Consider the following 22,485-nt stretch of genomic DNA (forward strand, 5'->3'; position numbering starts at 1 on the left):
TCAAGGTCAGGCTATTCCTAGAGAGAACATAGAGATCATAGTGTATTGGTCAGGCTATTTCTGTATATGATCACAGAACGTTGTTCACAGAAGCAAAAAAGTTCACAGTCCAGATCAACACTTAAGTATGGACAAATCCTATGTGCTCTTTAAGATTAATTTTCATTTTCCTCAATATATAAAACCAAAGGAGTACAATTCGGAATAAAATTGTATGAGTTGGCAACAGCTGATGGTATCTACTGGTATACATCTCCTCCTGCCAGCAAATGCTTGTTCAAGAGGAGTTACTAATTTTAAAGGAGAAACTTGCAAAAGGCAGTTTTCTAAAAAACTGGCCATAAAAGAAGGAATTCAGGCCATTGGAAATCTTACAAGAGTATAAATTAGCTTTCCATCTTATTTTTAAGTGCTTCAAATTCACAAAGGTTTATACATATTGTACTGGCAGAATGCAAGACAGACAGTGATGATAGATTACACAAAAGTTGTTGTGTTTGGAAAGCGAATAATGACCGCCAAAGGATATCTCTTGAAAACCGTTTATATTTGTAATTTCTGTTCATCACAGCTCAGGTAATGTCATAATGTTGTTGAAAGATCAATTACATTTAATTTTTTTTTTGATTGGAACTATAAATGTCTTATTATAATCTTATGTAATATTGAAAATATTTATATTAACCTTTTTTTATTTAAGGTTAAGTTAAAATTTTTTTAAGACTTTTTAACTTTTTTCGCAGGCAAAATTCCGCTCTGCTTTTTAACACCATCTAGAAAGGCATGAGAAGGCTGGTTTTTTATTTACTTTAGTTTTTGTTAAAGATTGCATAAGCTTATAATTTTTAACATTTTTAAATATTTTTTTATAGAGCTATATGTCTAAGGTATTTGGCTTAGTATATTTTAGATCAGTGGTTTCCAAACTTATTTGGGCTACCCGCTCTATTCAGAAAAATAACCACTCAGTGCCCTTTCTTTAGAAGAACAAACAAAAAGATACATTTATTTATATTTTTACCTGCGTTTTAACTAAAATGTTGCAATTGATTTCTAAATAAATGAACTCACTAAAGCGTAGATAGGCGGGTGGGTTAATAAGAATTTGACCAAGGTGACAATATGGCGATTGTATTAAAGTTATGTATTTTCAGTACGGCGTTATTTTGTATTGACCTGATATTAATTGTTTAATTTTGACTTAAGATTAGGAGGAATTTTTAATGAAAATATTTTGGATAAGTTTTATTATTTAAAAACACAACAAGCGTATAAGATATGTGCAAAATTATACATGTTTTATTCGCATTTTTTATTATTGCTTAAAAGGGTACAGCAATTCGTCCGTCTCCAAACAGTCATGTGAGGAGAATCAATCATGTTGAAGTCATACTAAAACGAAAATCTTTTTGTAAACTTTAAGTTTTCCAATTTTTTAGTTTTTAAAATAACTAACTTAACAATTTCATGCAACTTTAAAAACAAAAATTCATACAAAGCTGTATGCTTTTATTTGTGCAAAATTAAATGCATCAGGTGATATAATAAATTGAGTAACAAATACTAAATTTGTTGCTAAATTACTTCTATGAAGATAATTGTCGTGGTTCCTATGCATTATGTGTTTGTAAAAGTTGTCTCAGATTTTTGAAAAATAAATTCCTACTGCTTTAAAATTCTCAGATTAAGGAAAATACAAAATATTTTTACTCTGGTGATAGTAATCCCAGAGATAGTGACCATCAAAGTCAAAAATAGTTGCCAAATTTAAGTTTTCAAAAAAAGTTATATGCTTTTGTTTTTCTTGCAGTGTTTCGTGAATAATTTTTTTTTCCTGCTAATTTGTTTATATATTAAAGAGTATCAAATTAAAAACGTCTTAAGATGCTAAAAAAAAAAATTTTCTATTACAATTTTCATGATGTTTAAAGATGAAAAAAAAAAAAATTTAAATCATAACTTCCAACTTCCGTGAACTCGCAAAAAATAAAATCAAAAGGCATCGACAAAACTATTATTAAATAACGTGGAATTGAGTCTATTTTTAAGAAATTAAAAAATTAGCTGCGACTTTTTGCGACTATGCGAGTAATTTCTCTTTGAAGTTTGCGCTACCTGGATTACAGCCAATTTTCAATTTTTTGTTATCCCTAATGATAATTGATCTAAAGTCTACATAAGACTTTGTATTCAATAATCAATTGAAAATGTTAGTTTATTATTGATAATTGACATTTAATTAGGTAATTATTTGCATATGTGTTATTATCCTATCCTTAAAATTAACATTCCATCCTTTAAATTAACATAATAAAAAAAAAATTAAAAAGAACAAAACGTTATATATTCAACTAAAATTAAAAGCAATGGATTTTACAACTAAAGATATTATTAGCTGTTTCAAATATTCAACAAAAGAAGAAAATATAAACAATGCTTTACTTTTCATAACCTCTAGAGTTTGTATAAGTGATGGTAAAAAAGAAAATTTGGTACAAAAGTTAAATTACCTGAGTTGAATCGAATTACCAAAGATTTTGGAAAAATTCATAAAAAGACACAAAAAGACAGAAAAATTCATAAAAATAGTTAAATCAAAAGTTTGAAATAGACTTTTCGTCATTGGAATTGGCACAAAATATAGAAGGCCGACCAAAAAAAGATTTTGATGATATGAGTAAGAGAAGTAAACGTCGGATAATCGCAGGAGAGCATACAAATTCAAATTTTGATTCAATTGAAAAATCATTGCTTATAGCCCGTAGAAAAGTATATAATCAAAAAGATTTTTCTTTATTCAATGTGTTAACACATGTCATCGAAAATTTCAAAGATTCACATCATATCTCTGTTCAGTTGACAAATGACAATAATAAAATGACAGCTTAAAAAGCGGCTGCAATAATAATTGACGTAGATATCAGCGTATCTGGCTATAACTTAACACAACTTAAGTGCTTTTTCAACAGTTGAAAAAGCACTTAAGTTGTGTGGTCACTTGGAAGTCAGTGATTTAAGAGTCAAAGTAGATTTACACTTATGAATCATACCGCTGAAAGAATTGTAAAAATGAGGCAAAAAGAAATAATGGATTATTTGGATATCAGTAACAAACTAAGTGAAAATATGTTGATTTTAAACAGTTAGAGTATGGATGGATCTACTGAACTAGCATCGTGAACTACATGCTCGTAAGTGTTCAAGACAAGCAAATTTTAAAGACGTCTTTAACCGTGCAATCAGATCATCCGATCCTCTTATTAGTTCTATCTCTTTGGATTCTAGAAGGACGAAAAAAGATGTGCTCAAACTTCCAAAAAAAGTAAAGAGTTTTTTAATTTAAGAAGTGGACATTAAGGAATCAATAAAACTGACAGAACTAGAATTCTCAGACTTAGAATTATCGGAACCAACAGAAATTATTAACTTAAAAGATGAAATAATGAACGATTTAGAAGCTACTAATGAAGATTATTTGGAAGATGAAAACATTGACATGTGAAATAAATATAGCAATATTAAAAGTAAAAATTATGAAAAATTATCAGTTTGAAGAAAGTTTTTTAAATATTCTCATTTTAAAAATTAAAACAAGTTCGTACCCTTTTGTTGAAGTACTAGTGTGCTCTTAGGTATTTATGGCCTACATAGTTTACTAATTAGGTCTGTGAGGGTAATGTTTACAAGTTACCTGCTCCAACGAAACAATATAATTAATAATAAATAATATAATCAGTGGTACGGCTAGTTGTTCGGAGTTGTCCTTAAAAAAACAGTCATTAGGGTCCAATAAATCTTAAAGATTTTTCCTTCATTAAATTTAACTCAAAAAAAAAAAATTTGAAATTTGTACTTTTATAAAAAAACTCTTAAAATTGAGTCAAAACGTTTAAGTGACATAAAGATAAAAAAAAATTAAATAAAAGTTATTACTTTCTTCAAAACTATTTTTGGCCACCCATTTGTATAAAATTACGACATAGTGCTATGTAGTACTGGGTTTTATAATATATAATTTGGTGGACTCTTGCGGACAAAAGTTATTTTTACAAGGATTTTTTACAGTTTTATTCATAAAACTGTAAAACTGTATTCATAAAACTGTAAAACTGTAAAAACTGTAAAAAGTTTCATTAAATTTGGAAATATACTAAAACTTTCATAATAAGCAAACTTTGATTTGTTCAAGACCAATTTTAACATTTTTTTTGGAAAAAATTTTACTTTCCAACAAAAACAAATGTAATGACATGAAACAATGAAACAAATAAAATACAAAATGTTTATAGTGTGCAACGCTTAATTGTCACTTAAAGAAAAACTTGTCTTTCTTTAAAAGATAAATTTATACACTAAAATTAGTGTCGTTATTTGTGCAATTTACTCAATATTTATTTACTTAATAGTTATTTCAATCTAATAAATAAGTGGTAATATTTTACTTGCTGAAATTTTAATCCGAATTTTCATTGATGGAAAAATATTCTTCACTAGGTTTATCAACAGCAGCCTCTTCAAAATCATTGTTTTCAAATACTTCAACAGTAACTACTGTATTTTCTAAAGTTTCATTGGGATTTTTAAAGTCCATCGTTTTGCTCTCATCAGCGTCGCTTTCACTGTCGCACGGAGACACGTCGAGAAACTTTCCACCGTCTTCTGCTTCCTCAATATCTTCCCTTAAATCTGGCATTGGGCCAATTTGGTTGGCCTTAATTATTGGATCTTCTCTTTTTAAAATGCAATATAAAATGACGATTGAAAATCCTTGCAATAAGTTACATAGAGAAAACAAATATTGCCAACTAAATAACTTGGTTTGTATTGCAAGAGCACCAAATATTGTTGTCAGCAGCATAAAGAGAGTAGTAAAGGCCGTTTTCATGCATTTTTCCTGCAATATTATTCCATTAGCTACGTGTTTTGATTCCAACATCACATCCACTAACAAAAGAAGCGTAACTGCAGCAATTGTGATTATAACACTAGAAAATCCCCATACGCTAGTTCCTTCAAACAAATACCAACATAGAATTTCACTGGTTTGTAATTTTAGATATAAACCACTTATTGTCAGTGTCACTCCTAACGGAACAAAGTAACCAGCAAAAAGGTATATCTTATAAGAATTGTATTTCTCTGAATCAAATATTTCTTGCACACGAGTTTGCAAAAATAAAGTGTAAATATACAACCAAAAAAATACTGCTTGCAAAAAGTAGTAAAAAAGAAAAACCAAAACGTGACATTTTATAGTTTTTCCTGAAACGTTAAAATTAATAACTAAAAAAAAAATTTCTGTCAAAAATGCATTTACCATAATGTGTAGCTGAATGACTCTACCGGAATCGAACTCTTTCATGCGAATAGCATCATATGCAGAAGCGCCCCACTGGTCTTTTAAAAACAAGTAAACTGTTGCAAGTAATAAACTCAAAGTAACTAAAAGACATGAGTAGAAGCAGTTTAAGCCAAACTCAAATAACTTATCCTTAATTTTAGGATCATAAACTGTAGCACGTCCAACAACGGCTACTATACCCCAGTTTTGGCATTCACATACGGTATGCGTTTTGTTTGTCTTAACCTTTATGCATATATTTTCCAAATAAGTGGTTGCAGCAGAGTCAAGACTCCAATATATACATTTTTTATCGTTTCTATCATCTCTGAAATGTTCAAATGTATAAACAATAGGATTTGGACGGGATATATTGCAGTTAGGATACTGATAACATACAATGAGTTTTGATACTGGAACAAAGTCATTTTTATTATCGAGGTTTAAATTATCTTGTTTTGTATAAAACTTTTGATCAGGAAGAGAAGCCAATTGGTTATAAATTAAACATGCTAAAGAGACACGTGGAGACAACATACCCCACTTTGCAAGAAATCCAGAATATTGATATGTGCTGTCACTAATAAAATTGACTATGATTTTTCTTCCCGAACGAACAGGCAAAAAGTAGGTTGTGTTTTTGTTTCCGCAGTACCTTTTTAATTCTTTTTCATTTTCATCTTTCACAGAGACATAGTCATAATAGCATCCTTTGCTGTATTCAATATTAAACTGATCTTCAATAAAGTTAACATAAACACTAAATGGTTCTGGTACAGTAATAATCCAGCTGCAATTAGTTCGAGGTCTGTATTTATTTGTTTTTTCGTCATTTGGACTTCGAAAGGTTCCTGATTGATTAAGATCACCTTGAATGATAAAATTGCAAATATATGGCATAATTGTTGGTGATGGCGTTGTGCTGTAGTTAAAATATTCACTTGAGTTTTCTATAGAATGTATAGAGTTAATTAGAGTTTTATCAAGAGCGTTAGGAACAGGAGTAAGCCATGAATCTTCTGGTGTTGTTATCTGCTTTATAAGTGATATGTTAACAATGTCTGTAAATGTTGAAAATGGCGTGTTATCGTAACTTGAATGGCAAAAGTTTGGAAATGATACGGTTACAACATCAGTACAAAGAAAGTCGTACAGTTCAACTGAAAAAAAATTGCCGACAGTTTTGCTCATAAAAAAAGGGACTCTATTTTTTTGTTTATGAAAATCGTAGGTCTTTTTTAAAAAGTAATAAATTGTACGCAATCTCTGTGCATGGTAGTCTAGAGAGAAGAGATAGTTTCCAACTTTATTATCTATTAAGTTGTTTAGAAGAAAATCTAAAATTTTTCGATCATAATAACTTTCGTTAAAGGATTGCTGAATAACTGGCATAACATCAGGACATATACAATAAAATGATCCATGTGTGTTAAAACAGCGTTCACCTTGCTTACATCCTACCTCACTACATTCATCAATGTCAACACAACTTAAACCATTTTGTTTAAAACCATTAAGGCAATGGCATTCAAAGCTACCCCATGTATTGGAACATTTTGCATTGTCGGGACAAGGTAAATTTAAACATTCATTGATGTCGTCACATTCAAAACCATTACCTAAATTGTTAAACACTTAATAGCTTAATTAATTTAAGCTTTAAAAATTTCAAATAAAAAAATTAAATAAATTTTGTCAAATAAATAAATTATTTTAATACTTATTAGGAATGAATCTTAAGAAGTTTAATATCAAACATATAAAATAAATATAAACATAAGTTAAAATGAACAACTTAAATGATACTTTACTCTGAGATCATTTCAATCAAATGATCAAAAGATCATTTGAATATAATATACTCACTACAGCGGAGAAAATGGAATTAGCCTCACCTTTATTTTTCGTTTTAATTTAACAAAAATGAAGGTGAAATAATTTTTAAATCTACTTTATTTCTTATTATCTTTTACTATAATTAAAAAGTTTATAAATTGGTATATTTAACGAATTACAAATAGAAAAAAAAATTAAAAGTGCTCAATTTGTGGAGAAAACAGAATTAGCCTCATTTACGTTATATACAAGAAAATACGCAAAATATTTTGTTTTTACGCTCATTTAATATTTAGTATTGCTTCCTGAATTTTCAATGACCTAAAATATGCGACTTGACATACTAGTCACAAGATTTTGGATAGTTTCTATAGATACTTCATTCCAAGCTTCTCTGATACGAGTTTTCAGCTCTAATGTGGATTCATATTGCTGACCATTTTCATAAACCTTCATAGAAAGTATTCACCATAGATTTTTAATTGGGTTAAGATCTGGACTGCATGCAGGCCATTCCATTATGTGAATATTTTTTTCTCTTACCCAAACATTTGTAAGCTTTGAATTATGGATAGCAGCATTGTCTTGTTGAAAATTGAAATTTTCACCTATCAATTCTTCACCATGTTCAAGCAAACTAATTTCTAATAAGTCAATGAAGTCTTGTGAATTGATTTTTGTTGAAGCCTGTATCTTTATATGCTTTGGTTACTGCTAAATCATCATTCGTTAAACGCTAACCACGTTCCACTTCAAATTAAGGTATCAAAACCAAGTGTTAAAAACTTTAAGAGCACTGATTTCACAGTCTTTCAAGGTCATTTAAAAGCGGCAAGTTGTTATACACAAGCCCATTCAAACTTCCAAAAGTTTAGATTTTGATAATGGCTACGGTCTTTAGTTACGAAAATATTTACTTAATAACAACCACATATTTGTAATTTTAGGTATAAATAGATATCTGTCTTATTCTTTGAATAAAATTATTGTTAGAATTAATCAGTTTATTGATAATAAAATGAAAATAATAAGAAGGAAAACGTCTAAGTATATTAAAAAATATATTTTATGCAATCATTATGTATTTGTCTAAAGCCTCATTTGTTTACTTCTTTGAAATTCCTTAAAAAAAATTTCTGAGTGTTGAACTTTAAAATAATATGTTCTTATTTTGTTTCTTTTTTCTGCTTGTTGTATTCGGGTTTTTTTTAATGTCAAAGAATAACTCTACTAACACTTGTTTTTAAAACCTTAGTCTTTACTTTTATGTTAAACGTGTATGTTTAATTACTGTATATACATATATATTTTTGAATATATACTGTAATATAGTAGAGTATATAGTATGTCATAGTAGAGTATATAGTATGTCATTTTATATTGAATGGTTTGTATACATTTATGATGTAAATTTATACATTTAAACAACAATATAGATGCAATTTCGATATTCTTTTTTGCATGTTTTATTTTATCATCCAATGTTAATGTTTTCGAGCTTAAAAAATCATAATTATTGTTATTGTATATATGTATCAGGCAAATATTTTATATAATTAATTAGTACAATACATTTTTACATGTATCATTTATGCAAGTACCTATTATACTGTTGTCATAGTATAAACTTAATTAAACAAAAGATTCGCTTAATACATTCTTACATGTATTATATGTAAGAATGTGTTATCTGGAACAAAGTATTTACAGTTAAACATTTTGTATGTACAATTGTATATACTTATTAAGGCCTATTATATGTATAACGTACAATACTTAAGTATATTAATAATATGTATATATATATATATATATATATATATATATATATATATATATATATATATATATATATATATATATATTTATATATATATATATATATATATATATATATACAGTGGGCAAAATAATTGTGGGTACATTAATGAAAAATAAGGTTTTTTGAAAAAAGCTCTAAAACTTTAAATAATAGAAAAAAATAAATTAAACCAATAGATAGCGCACAAGAAAACAAATAAAAACGATACACCATCTTTAATTTTCTCCCGACAATTTAAATTATAATTAACTTACTAAAAAGTTTTAAAAGTTTTAAAACCAAAAAATTGTCCGTACATTTGATTTAAAAGGTAAAATTTTGTTTATAAATGATTTTTATATTAATATCTTGTACTTTTAGGTTAAGTAATACTATAATAAATAAAAATAAACCTTTTCTTTACTACGTGGCTATGATGGAAGGAAGATTATCAATTAGAAAAGTTGCAAAAATGTTGAAAATACCACCAAGCTCTGTTCAATATATATGGGAAAAGTATTTTAAAAAAAATTCAGTGGTAAATAATGGTGTACGAGGCAGAAAAAGATTAACAACGCCAAGAGTTGACAGGTGCATAGTTGGGAAAATCTAGCAGAACAGAAGAAAAAATGCCGTAGAAGTATCAAAAGAGCTGGAAAATGAACTAAGTATTAAATTATCGCCACAAACAATTAGGAACAGTCTGCATGAAGCCAATATTTTTGCACGGACGCCTCGGAGAAAACCCTTCATCAGCATAGTGAACAAGAGAAAACGGTTGCAGTGGGCAAAGGAACATGATCTGAAGGATGATACATTCTGGAATATGATTATTTGGTCAGACGAAAGTAAATTTAAATTATATGGAGCTGATGGTGGTGCAAAAGTTTGTAGAAGAGTCGGAGAAGAATATAATGTGAAGTGTTTGAAGGCAACATTTACATTTTGTGGTGGAAATGTTATGTTTCGGGGCTGCATGAGTGCGTCCGGTGTTGGCAAAATTGAATTTATTGATGAGAAAATGGATCAACACTTGTATAGATCCATATTAGAACGGAATTTGGTGGCTTCGGCAGGAAAATTAGGACTTGGAACGGAACTTATATTCCAACATGACAACGATCCAAAGCACAAAGCTGGATCTGTAACTAGATATCTTGCTGCAAATGGCATTAACGTGTTGGATTGGGTTGCACAATCGCCCGATTTGAACCCTATAGAACATTTATGGTCGGTGGTGGAAAAAAGAATGAAAGATTGAGCTCCAAAGAATAAAAACAAGCTCAAAGAATTGGTTTTAGATGTTTGGTCATCAATTAATCAAGAAATTACGTCTAAACTCGTCTCATCAATGAAAAATCGTTGTAGAGCAGTTATTGAAGCTGATGGTGGTCCAACAAGATATTAATTTAATTTTAACTAATTTTAATTTAAAAATTAACATAGTGTACGGACAATTTTTTTGTTTAAACTTTTAACTCTTTTCAAATAAACTTATATAACTTTTCATATATTAATATATTTTTAACTAATACACTTAAAATTACTTTAATATTACAATATTTCTTTAAAACTCTTAATTACAACTATCTAAATACTTTTAAATGTTGTTTTGATCAAATATAGATATTTTCATTACGGACAAATATTTTGCCCACTGTATATATATATGAAGACCATAGGGAGAAAAGGGCACATGTCACATTTTCCAATTATTTGAGTTATGTCGCCTACTATATAAACATAAACCTTAAGGTTAGCAAAATAGTAAAATCCAACCCAAAAAAGGCCTATGTAATGCCACACTTAGTGCCCCAAGAAATACAGTAAGAACAAACATAGCGACTTTCAAAGACAAAATTTCATTTATCTCAAAATAGAAATGTTCCTTCTTTTCCCTTGTTGTCTTCATATATATATATATATATATATATATATATATATATATATATATATATATATATATATATATATATATATATACATATATATATATATATATATACATATATATATATATATATATATATATTTATTATATATATATATATATATATATATATATATATATATATATATATATATATATATATATATATATATATATATATATATTGTAAAGAATAACCAAATTAATTATGTTTGCTCAAAAGAGCTATAATTATACTAGTCTATAACAAAACACATAAAGTATATATAGTATAATACAAAATGTATATGTATATATAAATATATCACATTAACATAACATTTACCCTCCTCTTAAAAGTGTTCAGGTGTATTTAAAAGTTTTTCTGGTGCTTTAGAAACTTGTGAAGATTTACGAGGAAGAATGTAAATTTGCTTTATAGGAGCAAATTTTTCCAATGGGACCTAGCTGTTTAATAGACACTGTAGTCTCATGACCATTAGGAAATCTCAGATAAGCAAAATGAGGATTTGCTTCAATGAGCTGAACCTCATTTACTGAATCTTCATGCTTGCATCGCATTTCTTTTTATAAGTACAGGTCCTGGGTTGACAAGTCATAAAGGAATTGAGGACCCAGATGATGATCTTCTTTGAAAATTGAAAAGACGTTCATTTGGATTGCAATTAGTAGAAGTACATAATAGAGATCTTGTAGCATGAAGTACATCAGGTGAACTCTTTTCCATGATGATATCGGCAGATTTCAAGATTTCTGAGCAAGTAATATTAACTTCCAAATAATTCCAAACTATCTTTCAACTTGCACATTTCCAGTCGAATTGTAAGGGGTTGTTCTGTTAGTTGGGATCCCTTTTGATAAGAACCAGTGTTTTAATTCAGAAGATATTAATGAGGATCCACGATCAGAATGAACATAGCTTGGCATACCAAACATAGAAAAAATATTGGCTAAACAGTTTATTATTGTCTGACTTGTCATATCTTTTACAGGATAAGCAAAAGGAAAACATGAGTATTCGTCTACAATTGTTAGCATATATTGTTCAGGGGTTGAAGAAGGTAATGGACCTTAGAAGTCAATAGGTATACATTTGAATGGCTGAGTTGCTTTAATTAGGTGCACATCATTTGGGCGATAGTACTTGGGTTTTATTTCTTTACATATTCTACAATCTTTACATATTTGTTTTACATCTTCTACAGAATAATGGAGGTTTTTTGATCGAATAAAATGATGGAGGCAAGTAACACCAGGATGCAAAAGTGCAGCATGCAAATCATATAATGATTCTCAACTTATTGCTGCACATCCAACACGAGTAAATGTATCTGGACCACTATTACACTGGCCAGGACAATAATAGATATTCTAAGAATATGGAGACAAGGCTATTCTCCAACACATTATTTTATCATTCTTTATTTTACTGCTTGATTTATAATCATACATAAATGCCACAGATCGTTGGTCAGTGATGAGAATGAAATGTTGACCCAAAAGAAAATGGCGCCAATGATTTATGGCTTCAACTATTGCTTGAGCTTCTTTTTCCACTGATGAATAGTATTGTTCACTCCCTTGAAGGGTTCGATATTTGCTGCTGATTGAGTGGGAATTGAGTAACAGAGTTCAAAGATCTAATTTTACCTGAAAACTTTTTTTATCCATTTTGAATAGTACGAAATCATTCCAATAATACGCTGTAAAGACTAGGGGGGGGGGGGGTATCAGGTAGGGTATCAGGGTATCAGGGGGTATCAGGTGGGGGTAACTTAATGAAAGACGCAAGTCTCTGAGGATCTGGTTTTAAGGAGTCATAAGATATACGGTGACCTAAAAAGTTTAAAGTCTTATTTGAAAATACACACTTCTCTTCATTAAATGTAATTCCAGCATCAATGGCAGCTATTCTGAAGATTTTTAGCTATTAAGAAGATTTTCATCATGTTCTTTCTGACTATTACCACATATTGTAATGTTATCAATGAAAGGAAAGCAGTCAGTTAGTTTATATGTTCTAACAAAGTTATCTGTTTTGCGTTGAAAACATGCAGATCCATTGGTAACTCCAAAATGCATTCTAGTATATATCTGCAACTTTTTGTCAGCTTCAAACGTAGAATATGGTCGATCTTATTTTGATAAATTTATTCGGTAGTATGCTTAGCAAAGGTAGAGAGTACTATAAATTTTGTATTTGGAATTTATGCTAACAATTGTTTAAATCTTAGGTAGAGGATATGCATCAAATTGGGTATACTTATTAATAGTTTCAGAATAATCAACAACCGTACGACATTTAGTCTTTTTATTTACTACTAAGGCGTGGGCACGCCAAGGTGAATTACAAGGCTCTATTATTCCTGCTTGGACCAGGCGGTGGATTTTAGATTTAATAATTTTTCTATTTCGTTGAGAATAATTTCTAGATCTAGTGGCAATCGGTCGACAATCTTTCGTGAGATTAGCAAACAATTCAGGAGGTTCAGTTTTCATTGTTGTTAAAGCTGCGAATGTTATGGGTGGTCTTTTCTCACCATACTAAATCATAACACCATACTTAATGGCAACTCTTTTTTCTCACCATACTAAATCACATCACCATACTTAATGGCAACTCTTGAAAATCTGCGCCAAGAATAATATTTATACATAAGTTATCTAGCACATGCAACTTGACTTTGTTATAGATTTTGTTTTGAAGAGTTATTGAAACATAACAATATCCATCTGATTTTGCTGATAAAGAAGCTGATGCCATTCCGATTACATTCTGTTCATAAATAACATTTAAATTGAGTAGAGCCACTAGTTTATTGTTAATAAAATTTTTGTTTGTAAAGCTTCTGCTTTATACTTATTACTAATAATGATGTTATGACTGACTTTGAAGAGAGAGTTTGCTGAAGCTGATATGGTGGCACAGAAGTAATAACCATCAATTTTAGGAATAGCAGCAGAAACAATAGATGATTTGCATAGTTTTTTTAAATGACCAACCTTTATACATTTGTGACAGATAGCTTCACTAACAGGACATTTAATACGTGGATGTCTTATGTTTCCACAAAACCAGTACAATTGTTTTGATTTTACTGTAGCAGCTAAGTAGTTATCAGTTGTGGATTATTTTTGTAAAGATAATTTGATTTCCTGAATAGATGCAGAGATAGGTATAGTCGATTGTGAGTACAAGTTTGAATTTTGTTGGGCCACATCTAGAGATCTAGCTTAGTCAAAGGTTGGTGAAAGGTATAATGTCTTGTTTTCTAGTAAGATTTGGCGTATTATGTTGCAGAGTAAGCCATTTATAAACACATCGCGAATTATTTCAGATTTATATTGCTCAGCATTTACGGCAGTGAGCTCATAGTCCTTAGATAAATTTTTAAGTTCATTTAGGAATCATTTTATTTCATTTAGGAATTGATCTATTAATTCACTTGGTTTTTGCTTCCGTGTTGACAAAATGTGTCTGGCAAATACTCTCGAGTCCCGAATACAAGGGAGGGTTGGAATATACGGGTAAGTGGGAATTTTAGTCCAGATCTAATAAACGGGGGGGTTTTAATTAATAAGGGGGGAAAGGGGGTGAGGAAGAAGAATTTTTAATCAAATCTAATGTACGAGGGAGGGGGAGAGGGGAGGGGGTTCAATTGATAGTAGGAGGATATAAAAATTAATCTTTATAAATATGTTTATATAAAATTATATATACATATGAAGTCTCAAAACTTTGCCTACACCTATGATGGAAAGCATGTTTGTGCTGCTATAAATATGAAAACATAAAAATGATCTTTTTATTTAAACAGATCCTCAAAAGCGTTTCTGATTGAATTATTTTCATCGCGGTGTTCCGCTTCATTATCCAACTGTTCGTTGTCAACGGCTTCAAGGTTGTTGTTTTCAACACAACTTTTAATGGCACGGTGAGATATTATGAAGCTCCGTTTGAATTTTGTATGATGTGGAATAAATTGGGTAGATGTTTCTGCATTACTTAAGAGTTTTCCTAATTCATCAATGAAAACATCTTTTCTTAAATCATTATTGCCTCGACATAAATCACCAAATAAAATGTTGGATGAGCTAACGGTATTTAAATTAACTCGATTGTTTTCATCTTGATTTTCTATAGCACCTGTTTCCACATTTGTATTGTTTTCCCCGTCTGTCTAATACTCCATCGTGTTGATTTATAAATAATTTTTTCACCTTCACAATCAAATAATTTATCTCCCTCATCCAACGGCTCTGTTTCACAAGTTTTGTATCCTTGCTTTCGTTTCACTCCTATTGGAGGTGTAGTTAGCCCTTGGAGATCTTTCAAGTTTCTTGGGCTTGGGGTAAGTATCAGGTTTTTCCGAAATGCTTGAAGCTTCTCTCCCACTAAGGTAAAAACTCTTTCCGCAACAAGATAATCCTTGCTTCCCTCCAAAGCATTAGTTACCCACAGTGCCTTAAATCGACTAGTAGCATCAATCTCCAACGAATTCCAACTTTCTAGCAGTAATTGCATAATTTGGTCCCTGGATGGCTGTGGAATTTTTTGGGGTCTTAATTGCTCCATCATAAGGTTTTGTTCCAACTCTCGGTATTTAACTTTTAAAGGCCTGTGGGAATCTGTATCGTTAATTTGAACATCCCTTGTAATACCACCACCTATTCCAACGTAAATATAGCCTTTCTTCATAAAGGCAGCTTTGATTTCTGGCATTATGTGCACACTATAATTATCTAGCACATGAATCCGTAATTTTGATGTGTAAAAATATTATGCCTATTTGGTAAATTAGCTATTGTACTCAGCATATGCTCCAATCAATAGGAATCTTTAGGTGCCCATTGAAACTTTACATCTTGAAGATTTTCTTTGACGTATGTGTCTAAACCAGTAAAGTTCAAGGTCTTTTGGCTAGAACTTTCATTCCGGTGGAGTGGCATTTGGTCACCATTTAACACAGGTGGATCAACTCCAAAATTTTCAATAAAGTATTTACGTACAGTCCAAATGTTTTTTAGGTACTCAAATATTCTTTCTTCACGGTCGGTCATTATTTGAAAGCGTTTGTTAGGAATGGCGCAGACTGACACCATGCTCACTCATCCAGTTATTTACCCAATGGTTGGAAAAAATAATTTTCTTATCCTCTGGCACCTCTTCTGGTTGTTGGGCAAGCCACTGTTCATAAAAAAATTTTGCATTGCACTGTAAACATTCTACTGGGTAAACGTGCTTTAAGGGTTCCGCGGATGTCTACAAACCACTCAAGTAAAAGTTGCCTGACATCTGGGATGGTTAATTTTTGTCCTCCGCCTGCTTGACAATACTTTGATTTGCTTGGAGGAGCAGATACAGCATCTTCATCTGTCTCGACTTGGTTTAGACATCTTTTCCCAAGTTTTAGGGGTTTTTTAAAGGTGGGGTTATCATGTTTAATGTCTTTAAGGTCAGAATAAAACTCTAATAGCTCTTACATGGTAACTTTTGCGTGGCAATGTATTAACGTGTTTCCTTCTTTTTTCACTGAAGTTTACTCTTTGAAAAATCTTCAGCAACCGATAAATCGTACTCTTTTTTGTAACTTTTACAAAGTTTTCCCAAAGCATTTTTTTCTTCTAAACTGTATTTATCTCGGCCAGTTCTTAAAAAATTCCGATTTGACGCCATGTTACAAAATAAATATTTTTTATAAAAATTTTAATTTATAAATCCGAAACAATATTTGTTACAAAACACGAATTAAGAAATCTCGATTTGCTAAAAATGATCTTTTAGTTTATTTCTCATCAAAGATTTGGTTTTACTCTTGTTTAATTCTTTTTTTAGTTTAAATCCTATAATTAAAACCATAGATTTGCAAAGCTTTGGTTTTAATTATAGGATTTAATATGCTGAATATAAGTTTTATACTTTGTAAAGTATAAAACTTATATCAAGTTTTAATATAAGTTTTATACTTTGCAAAGTATGAAACTTATATCAGCATATTAAATCCATTTGAAATTATGATAAAACAGCTGTTAGAAAATGCGCATTTGACCGCAAGCCACGTTAGAATAGTTTTATGCGACAGTTTTTAAAGGCAGTATACACTGAAAGTTTTTGTTTTTATCGGTGACTGAAATTATTTTCTAATGTTGTGGCCGATTTTCACTGAATTTTTTTTTTTTTTTGAGATATAAATTTTTTGTTGATAACAAGTGAAATTTTATTAAACAGGGAGGGGGGTGGAGAGAGGGGAGGGGGAGAGGGGATCTTAATAAGCTTAGGGTGGGTGGGAAAAATATCTAAAAATTAATAAACGGGTGGGGACGTTTATTAAAGACTCGAGAGTATTTTATTTTTCGGCTTTATGTAGATAGACTCGAGAATACTTGTTGCTTGTTCGAAATCATTACACTCTGATATGAATTTATAAACATTAGGTTCAATATGGTTTATTAGGAGATTTAGCATAATGGAGTTATTATCAACTGTACTTACAAAATTGTAAAATGTTCTTAACCAATGGTTGTATTTTCTTGCTGCATCTATTTAGTTCGGGTCTATACCAAGTCTATAAGGTTTCATGAATCGATCCATTTTTCTTTTATTTCAAAATAATATTTTAGCTCTTTTGATTGTAAACAATAACTAAATTAATTATGTCGGTTCAAAAGAGCTATAATTATACTAGTCTATAACAAAATAACAAAATACATAAAGTATATATATTATAATGCAAAATGTAAATGTATATATAAATATATTTTATAAATTATTTTGAATTCAAAATCTTCCAAATCATGTATACTATTATTGTATTTTACTTTATTACGTATTATGATAACAGTTGAACAACGGTCATTTTCCTTGTTTTAGCCATGATATATCAAAGGAAGCTATCCAGCGATTTTAATAGACATGAAATGATTAGATAGTGACCATAGATATGATAACCACATTTAAAGTTCAAAAGTGTTGCGATAAATGTTGGAATCAATAACATTTTCTGTCCTTGTTTCAAAAATAAAAGAAGATATAATCTCAACAGTTAAAAGCATTTATTTGTGAGCAGCAAAGTGACCCAAAAAATGACGTCAAGTAAAAAAGAACGAATCATTAATCAATGGTTTTTAGAAAGAAAGTTGAATTTTTTTATTTCACTCAATTTACACAAAATTATAAACTTAAATACTTTTGCACTTAATTAGATTGTAGTAGGTACAGATTAATTAAAGACTGGAAAGGGAATTTTAACTATAATTTAATTTCAATTTTAACTTTTTTGTTTATTGCCTGTATATCATGTAAAATATTTTTCTTAAATTATTAGGTTTATAGATTTAGAAAAATAAAGAAAATATTGTTAACTTACTACTAAAAATCGTCATGCCCTAGGTTAGTTTCCCATTAATTTCGAAATAATTTTAACTTGTAAAGGCCTCTAATATTGAGTTATAAGTAGCCTACGAACCATTCGCTAACACAGTGAGTAATAAAATTAGAAAGTAATAAATAAGAATTTGAGAGATTACAACATACACAACTTATTAATAAAAAGAAAGATACTCCTAAGGGGGAAATCCTCTCAGATATATGAAAATATATGAAAAATTTAAAAAGAGTTTTTTTTTAAGCAAAGTTTATCATTGATTTACAATTTTAAAACTGAATTTAAACTTAATTTTGCTAAAGATCTTCTAGAAATATACTTTATTGAAACATAAACACTTTTATTTTTGTAAAGAAAAAAATTTCTGGGACGTAGCAAAATTTATTTAAAGCAATTTTGTTTCTTTATTAACTTTATTTAAAACAAATTGAAGTTATTCTAATAATAAATTTAACAAAAACATAAAAAGTTTATTTTTGGAAAGCAATAGAATAATCAGGTAAAACATCTAAATTAACAAGAAGACTCTCAAAACTATAAACACATTATATTAAAGCATGTTTTATTGTGATTATATAATTTTTATATTGAGATACTCTTTTTCTCTTTGCAACAACAGGCTACATAAAATAATTTACCTTCATACAGATTTTAGTATAAAAAAAAAACAACTGGGAAAATAAACAATGTTAAAGAAAAAACATATAAGTAGTAGCTAGTGTAAATTTTTTTATTTATTCAGTTATAAAATGATTAGGTTTTATATATCTATTGCAAAATTAGTGTTTTTAAATCAAGTAAAGATTGTTAATTTAGTACAAATTTAGCCTAAAATATTTTATCTTTTTATGTAGAATAAAAAAATTTTTAATTTTAACGCTTAAATAACGAGCAAAAATATTTTAAAAAAACAAATCACAAAAAAAGTAACTTTTTTGTGTTAATATTTTTTTCATAGTGAAACATTTCTTATTATGTTTGAAATAATAATTTATGTAATTAATCTATTTATAAACTTACTTAACTCAATAAATAATTATTTACAAAATATTAGATCAGTATATTATGACCTAGAATATACAAATAAGTGGTTTTTTAATTACGTTTTTTCTGTTACTTAGGGTCCGTAGCCATATTTTATTTTCTTAAGTTTATAAAACCCTATAGTACAGTACTGTGCTTGCGTATAATAACTTTCCGCCTTTTTCTAATATCTATACGTCCGCGCTTTGTTTAACTTACAAATAATAATAAAAAACTAAGTCACAAATGCGTACATCAGATCAAAATATACAAGTAAACCGAAAAGAATTATTGACGAGGCTAGGCGTTCTATTTCTTACCGCAAGTATCAAGTATTATACATTTATGGTTTTATCAAATGTACCGCAATTTAATTATGCTATATTATAATCTAAAAAGTTGTTGTTTGTAGCAATAATTATATGTGTGTGGATACAAAAGATGCACCGCACAAATATGCTTACAGATTTACAAAATATTAGATCAGTACATGGTAAGTCTAATTCTATTTTGTCCACTGTCTTTAGACAAACTACACTGTTGCTGAGCAACTTTGTTTTTCACCGCAATAGAAATCTATCAAAAAATCTTTAATAGGTCTTCATCAAGTGGGTAGAAGGTGTTACGTAGACAAATATACATTTCGCAAAAAAACAAAAATTGATTTAAAAAAACAAAAATAAATTCTGTAAAGTTTGCAAAATAAAATGTCATTAAAATAAAGACTGGATTAACGGTTAAATTAATTAATAAAAAAATAGATATAGCAGACAACATAAGTGGCAATTTTCAATTTTTCATTTCAACTTCATTTTTTTCAAATTTGTTTTATTGTTCAACTTGGAGTACAATATAAATAGGATATTTCTTTTAGTTTTTTGTACTTTAGATAAAATGCAATATATATTTTAGTTGTAGTCTATACAAAGCATTTTTACACTATGTTGAAGAAACTGTTTATTTTATAAGAGAAAAATCTTTATTTTGACTTCTTATACATATTTGAAATAGCTTTTATTTTGTTTATTTGTAGGTTGATTGTCAAAAAATTCATTTTCAGCAGTTTTATGAGAAAAACAAAGTGGTTGTCAAAATCCAAGATGGCGGCTAAAACTTCGTCAAAATTCAAATATTCAATATCTCAGCTTGTTGATCAAATTTAAGTACGAATTTTGCGCCTAGTATTATGTTTTTCAGGTCAAGGAATTCAAATTTAACAATTTCATTTTTTTGAAACAAAAAAATGGCAACATAAAAAATCATTATCTAAGATGCTTACCCAAATTCATTATCTAAGATGGCTACCCAAACAGCACCCAAACCAAAACATGAAAGTTTGCATATCACTTAGAAAAACAATTCTTGTGTTTTATAATATGTTATTGAGGAAACAAAGATATGAGTTTTCAATGCTTTATACATACCAGTATACAAAGTAATTGTTCAAAGTAAACTCGCGGGTATACCAGTTTTTGACAAATTTGCTTGGAAGAAAATGTCATTTTGTATACAAATATTAAATAAAGAAACCGGAAACTTTAAACGATATCACATCGTATATAAAATATAATATAACAGCTTAACTACACGTCAAAATGTTAGGAAATTATCATAATTATATTATATTAAAATTTAATATATTTGATTGTAAATTATTCATATTGTCTCTTTATCTAATTTACTGACATCTTCATTTTCAGATATTGCAGTTACAGCTAACAAGATGTAAAAAAATTTCTGGAGCTGGCGGTTGAAGGTTTGATGTTAGTAAGAGATATGATTCTATCATTTTCCTACTCCATTCCTACCCCAGAGGATCCGAGTTATGACCACGTCGTTGCTGTATTTGATGGTATACATGGAATGAATGCTGCTTCACTCAGGAAATTGTTTTAGGCAGTACAGCTAAGTTCAAGAATTTGTTAACTGGTTTTGATGCTACTCTGCTAAGATACTCATAATAACAAAATTTATCAAGAAATATTGACTTGCCTTTTGATCCGTATAATGCTAGAAAAAATTGTTCTCCACCATGAGCATTTTCATCGTGTTTGGCTTCCGCCGTGTTAAATACATCAACGACTTTGCATAAATCCACATTGTTGTGCAACAATTTAAAGGCTTTATTTTTATTTTGACCGTAAGGAAATGATGTTAGATCACATCCAGACATTGCATGTAAAAATAACAACTGCCTAGAGTCAAGGCCTTTCCTCAGCTTGTTCGCACTGTAAAATTTGTCTTGCTTAGTATCTTTGCCAGACTTGATCATGAAAATATTACTAGTTAAATCTGTTAGAGCCATGTGTAATACTAGCAGATCTGTGTCTTCTCCAATAGTTATAACAGGTTCTATGAATCTATGTATTGACATGCCAATTGTAGTATTTTTATTTAGTGTTTCCGCATCTCCTGGTGCCTGTTTAACATAAGTTCTAGAATATGCTAGGTGCCCTAATAGAGCTTTAATAAATCTGGTTTTGTTGCAAGAATTTGAAAGAAATTTCGTCTGGGTTGAATTAACTGTCACCGAATCGTCAAAGATAGTATCTGCTGAAACTCCTTTGGACTGGCATTGTCTGTGCTCTTCTGATTTGGTATTAGGCAGACTATCAAATTAGCTAAAAAAAGTAACCCAACAGTTTTTTTCCATATTGACCAAGCACATATAATACATAATATTTATATAGATTATTAGATGTCGCTTGTCTCATCCAGATACCCTCCATTGTTGACGAAGTTCGCAAAGTTAAAATCATTTTGTTTGTTTAATTTAATTGTTGTCAAAAATTGGAGATTTTCAATTTTGAAAGAATCGAGTTATTGATTGTGTCATGTTTCTCAAAATAAATGTTTTTTTACTATACTATTATCTAAATTATAATCAAAAAAATTGTGTAGAAAACATAAGTAATACAAACCTTTTTATATGCAGTCTCCTAAAGTTTTTGTTTTTTAAATTGTTTTATCTCAACTCGTTTAATCGTTTTATCTCAACTCGTTAAATCGTTTTATCAAAACTCAAAAATATGGAGACAGAACAAGATAATTCTAACCTCGTGAGTTGTTGTTTTGTTACATGGCACAAATAATTCTATTTCATTACATAGAACTGCTTTTGGACTTTTTCGCATTAAAGCGACTCATCAAAAAGTGGTGGAGGTCTCGA

At 29.4% G+C, this 22,485-nt stretch overlaps 1 protein-coding gene across 1 annotated transcript in view; it reads right to left on the minus strand.

The window, feature by feature from the left end:
- Nucleotides 1–4,162: 4,162 nt before the first annotated feature.
- LOC105845741 (uncharacterized) overlaps nt 4,163–22,485 on the minus strand; it is a 67,623-nt gene continuing 49,300 nt past the window's right edge. Inside the window, exon 5 of the mRNA XM_065810503.1 lies at nt 4,163–6,960. Within this exon, the coding sequence (XP_065666575.1) occupies nt 4,454–6,960 (2,507 nt within the window). The 3' untranslated portion in view covers nt 4,163–4,453. The remainder of the gene's footprint in view (nt 6,961–22,485) is intronic.

The sequence above is a fragment of the Hydra vulgaris genome, chromosome 11, assembly GCF_038396675.1.
Source record: "Hydra vulgaris chromosome 11, alternate assembly HydraT2T_AEP".
NCBI classification, from domain to species: Eukaryota; Metazoa; Cnidaria; class Hydrozoa; order Anthoathecata; family Hydridae; genus Hydra; species Hydra vulgaris.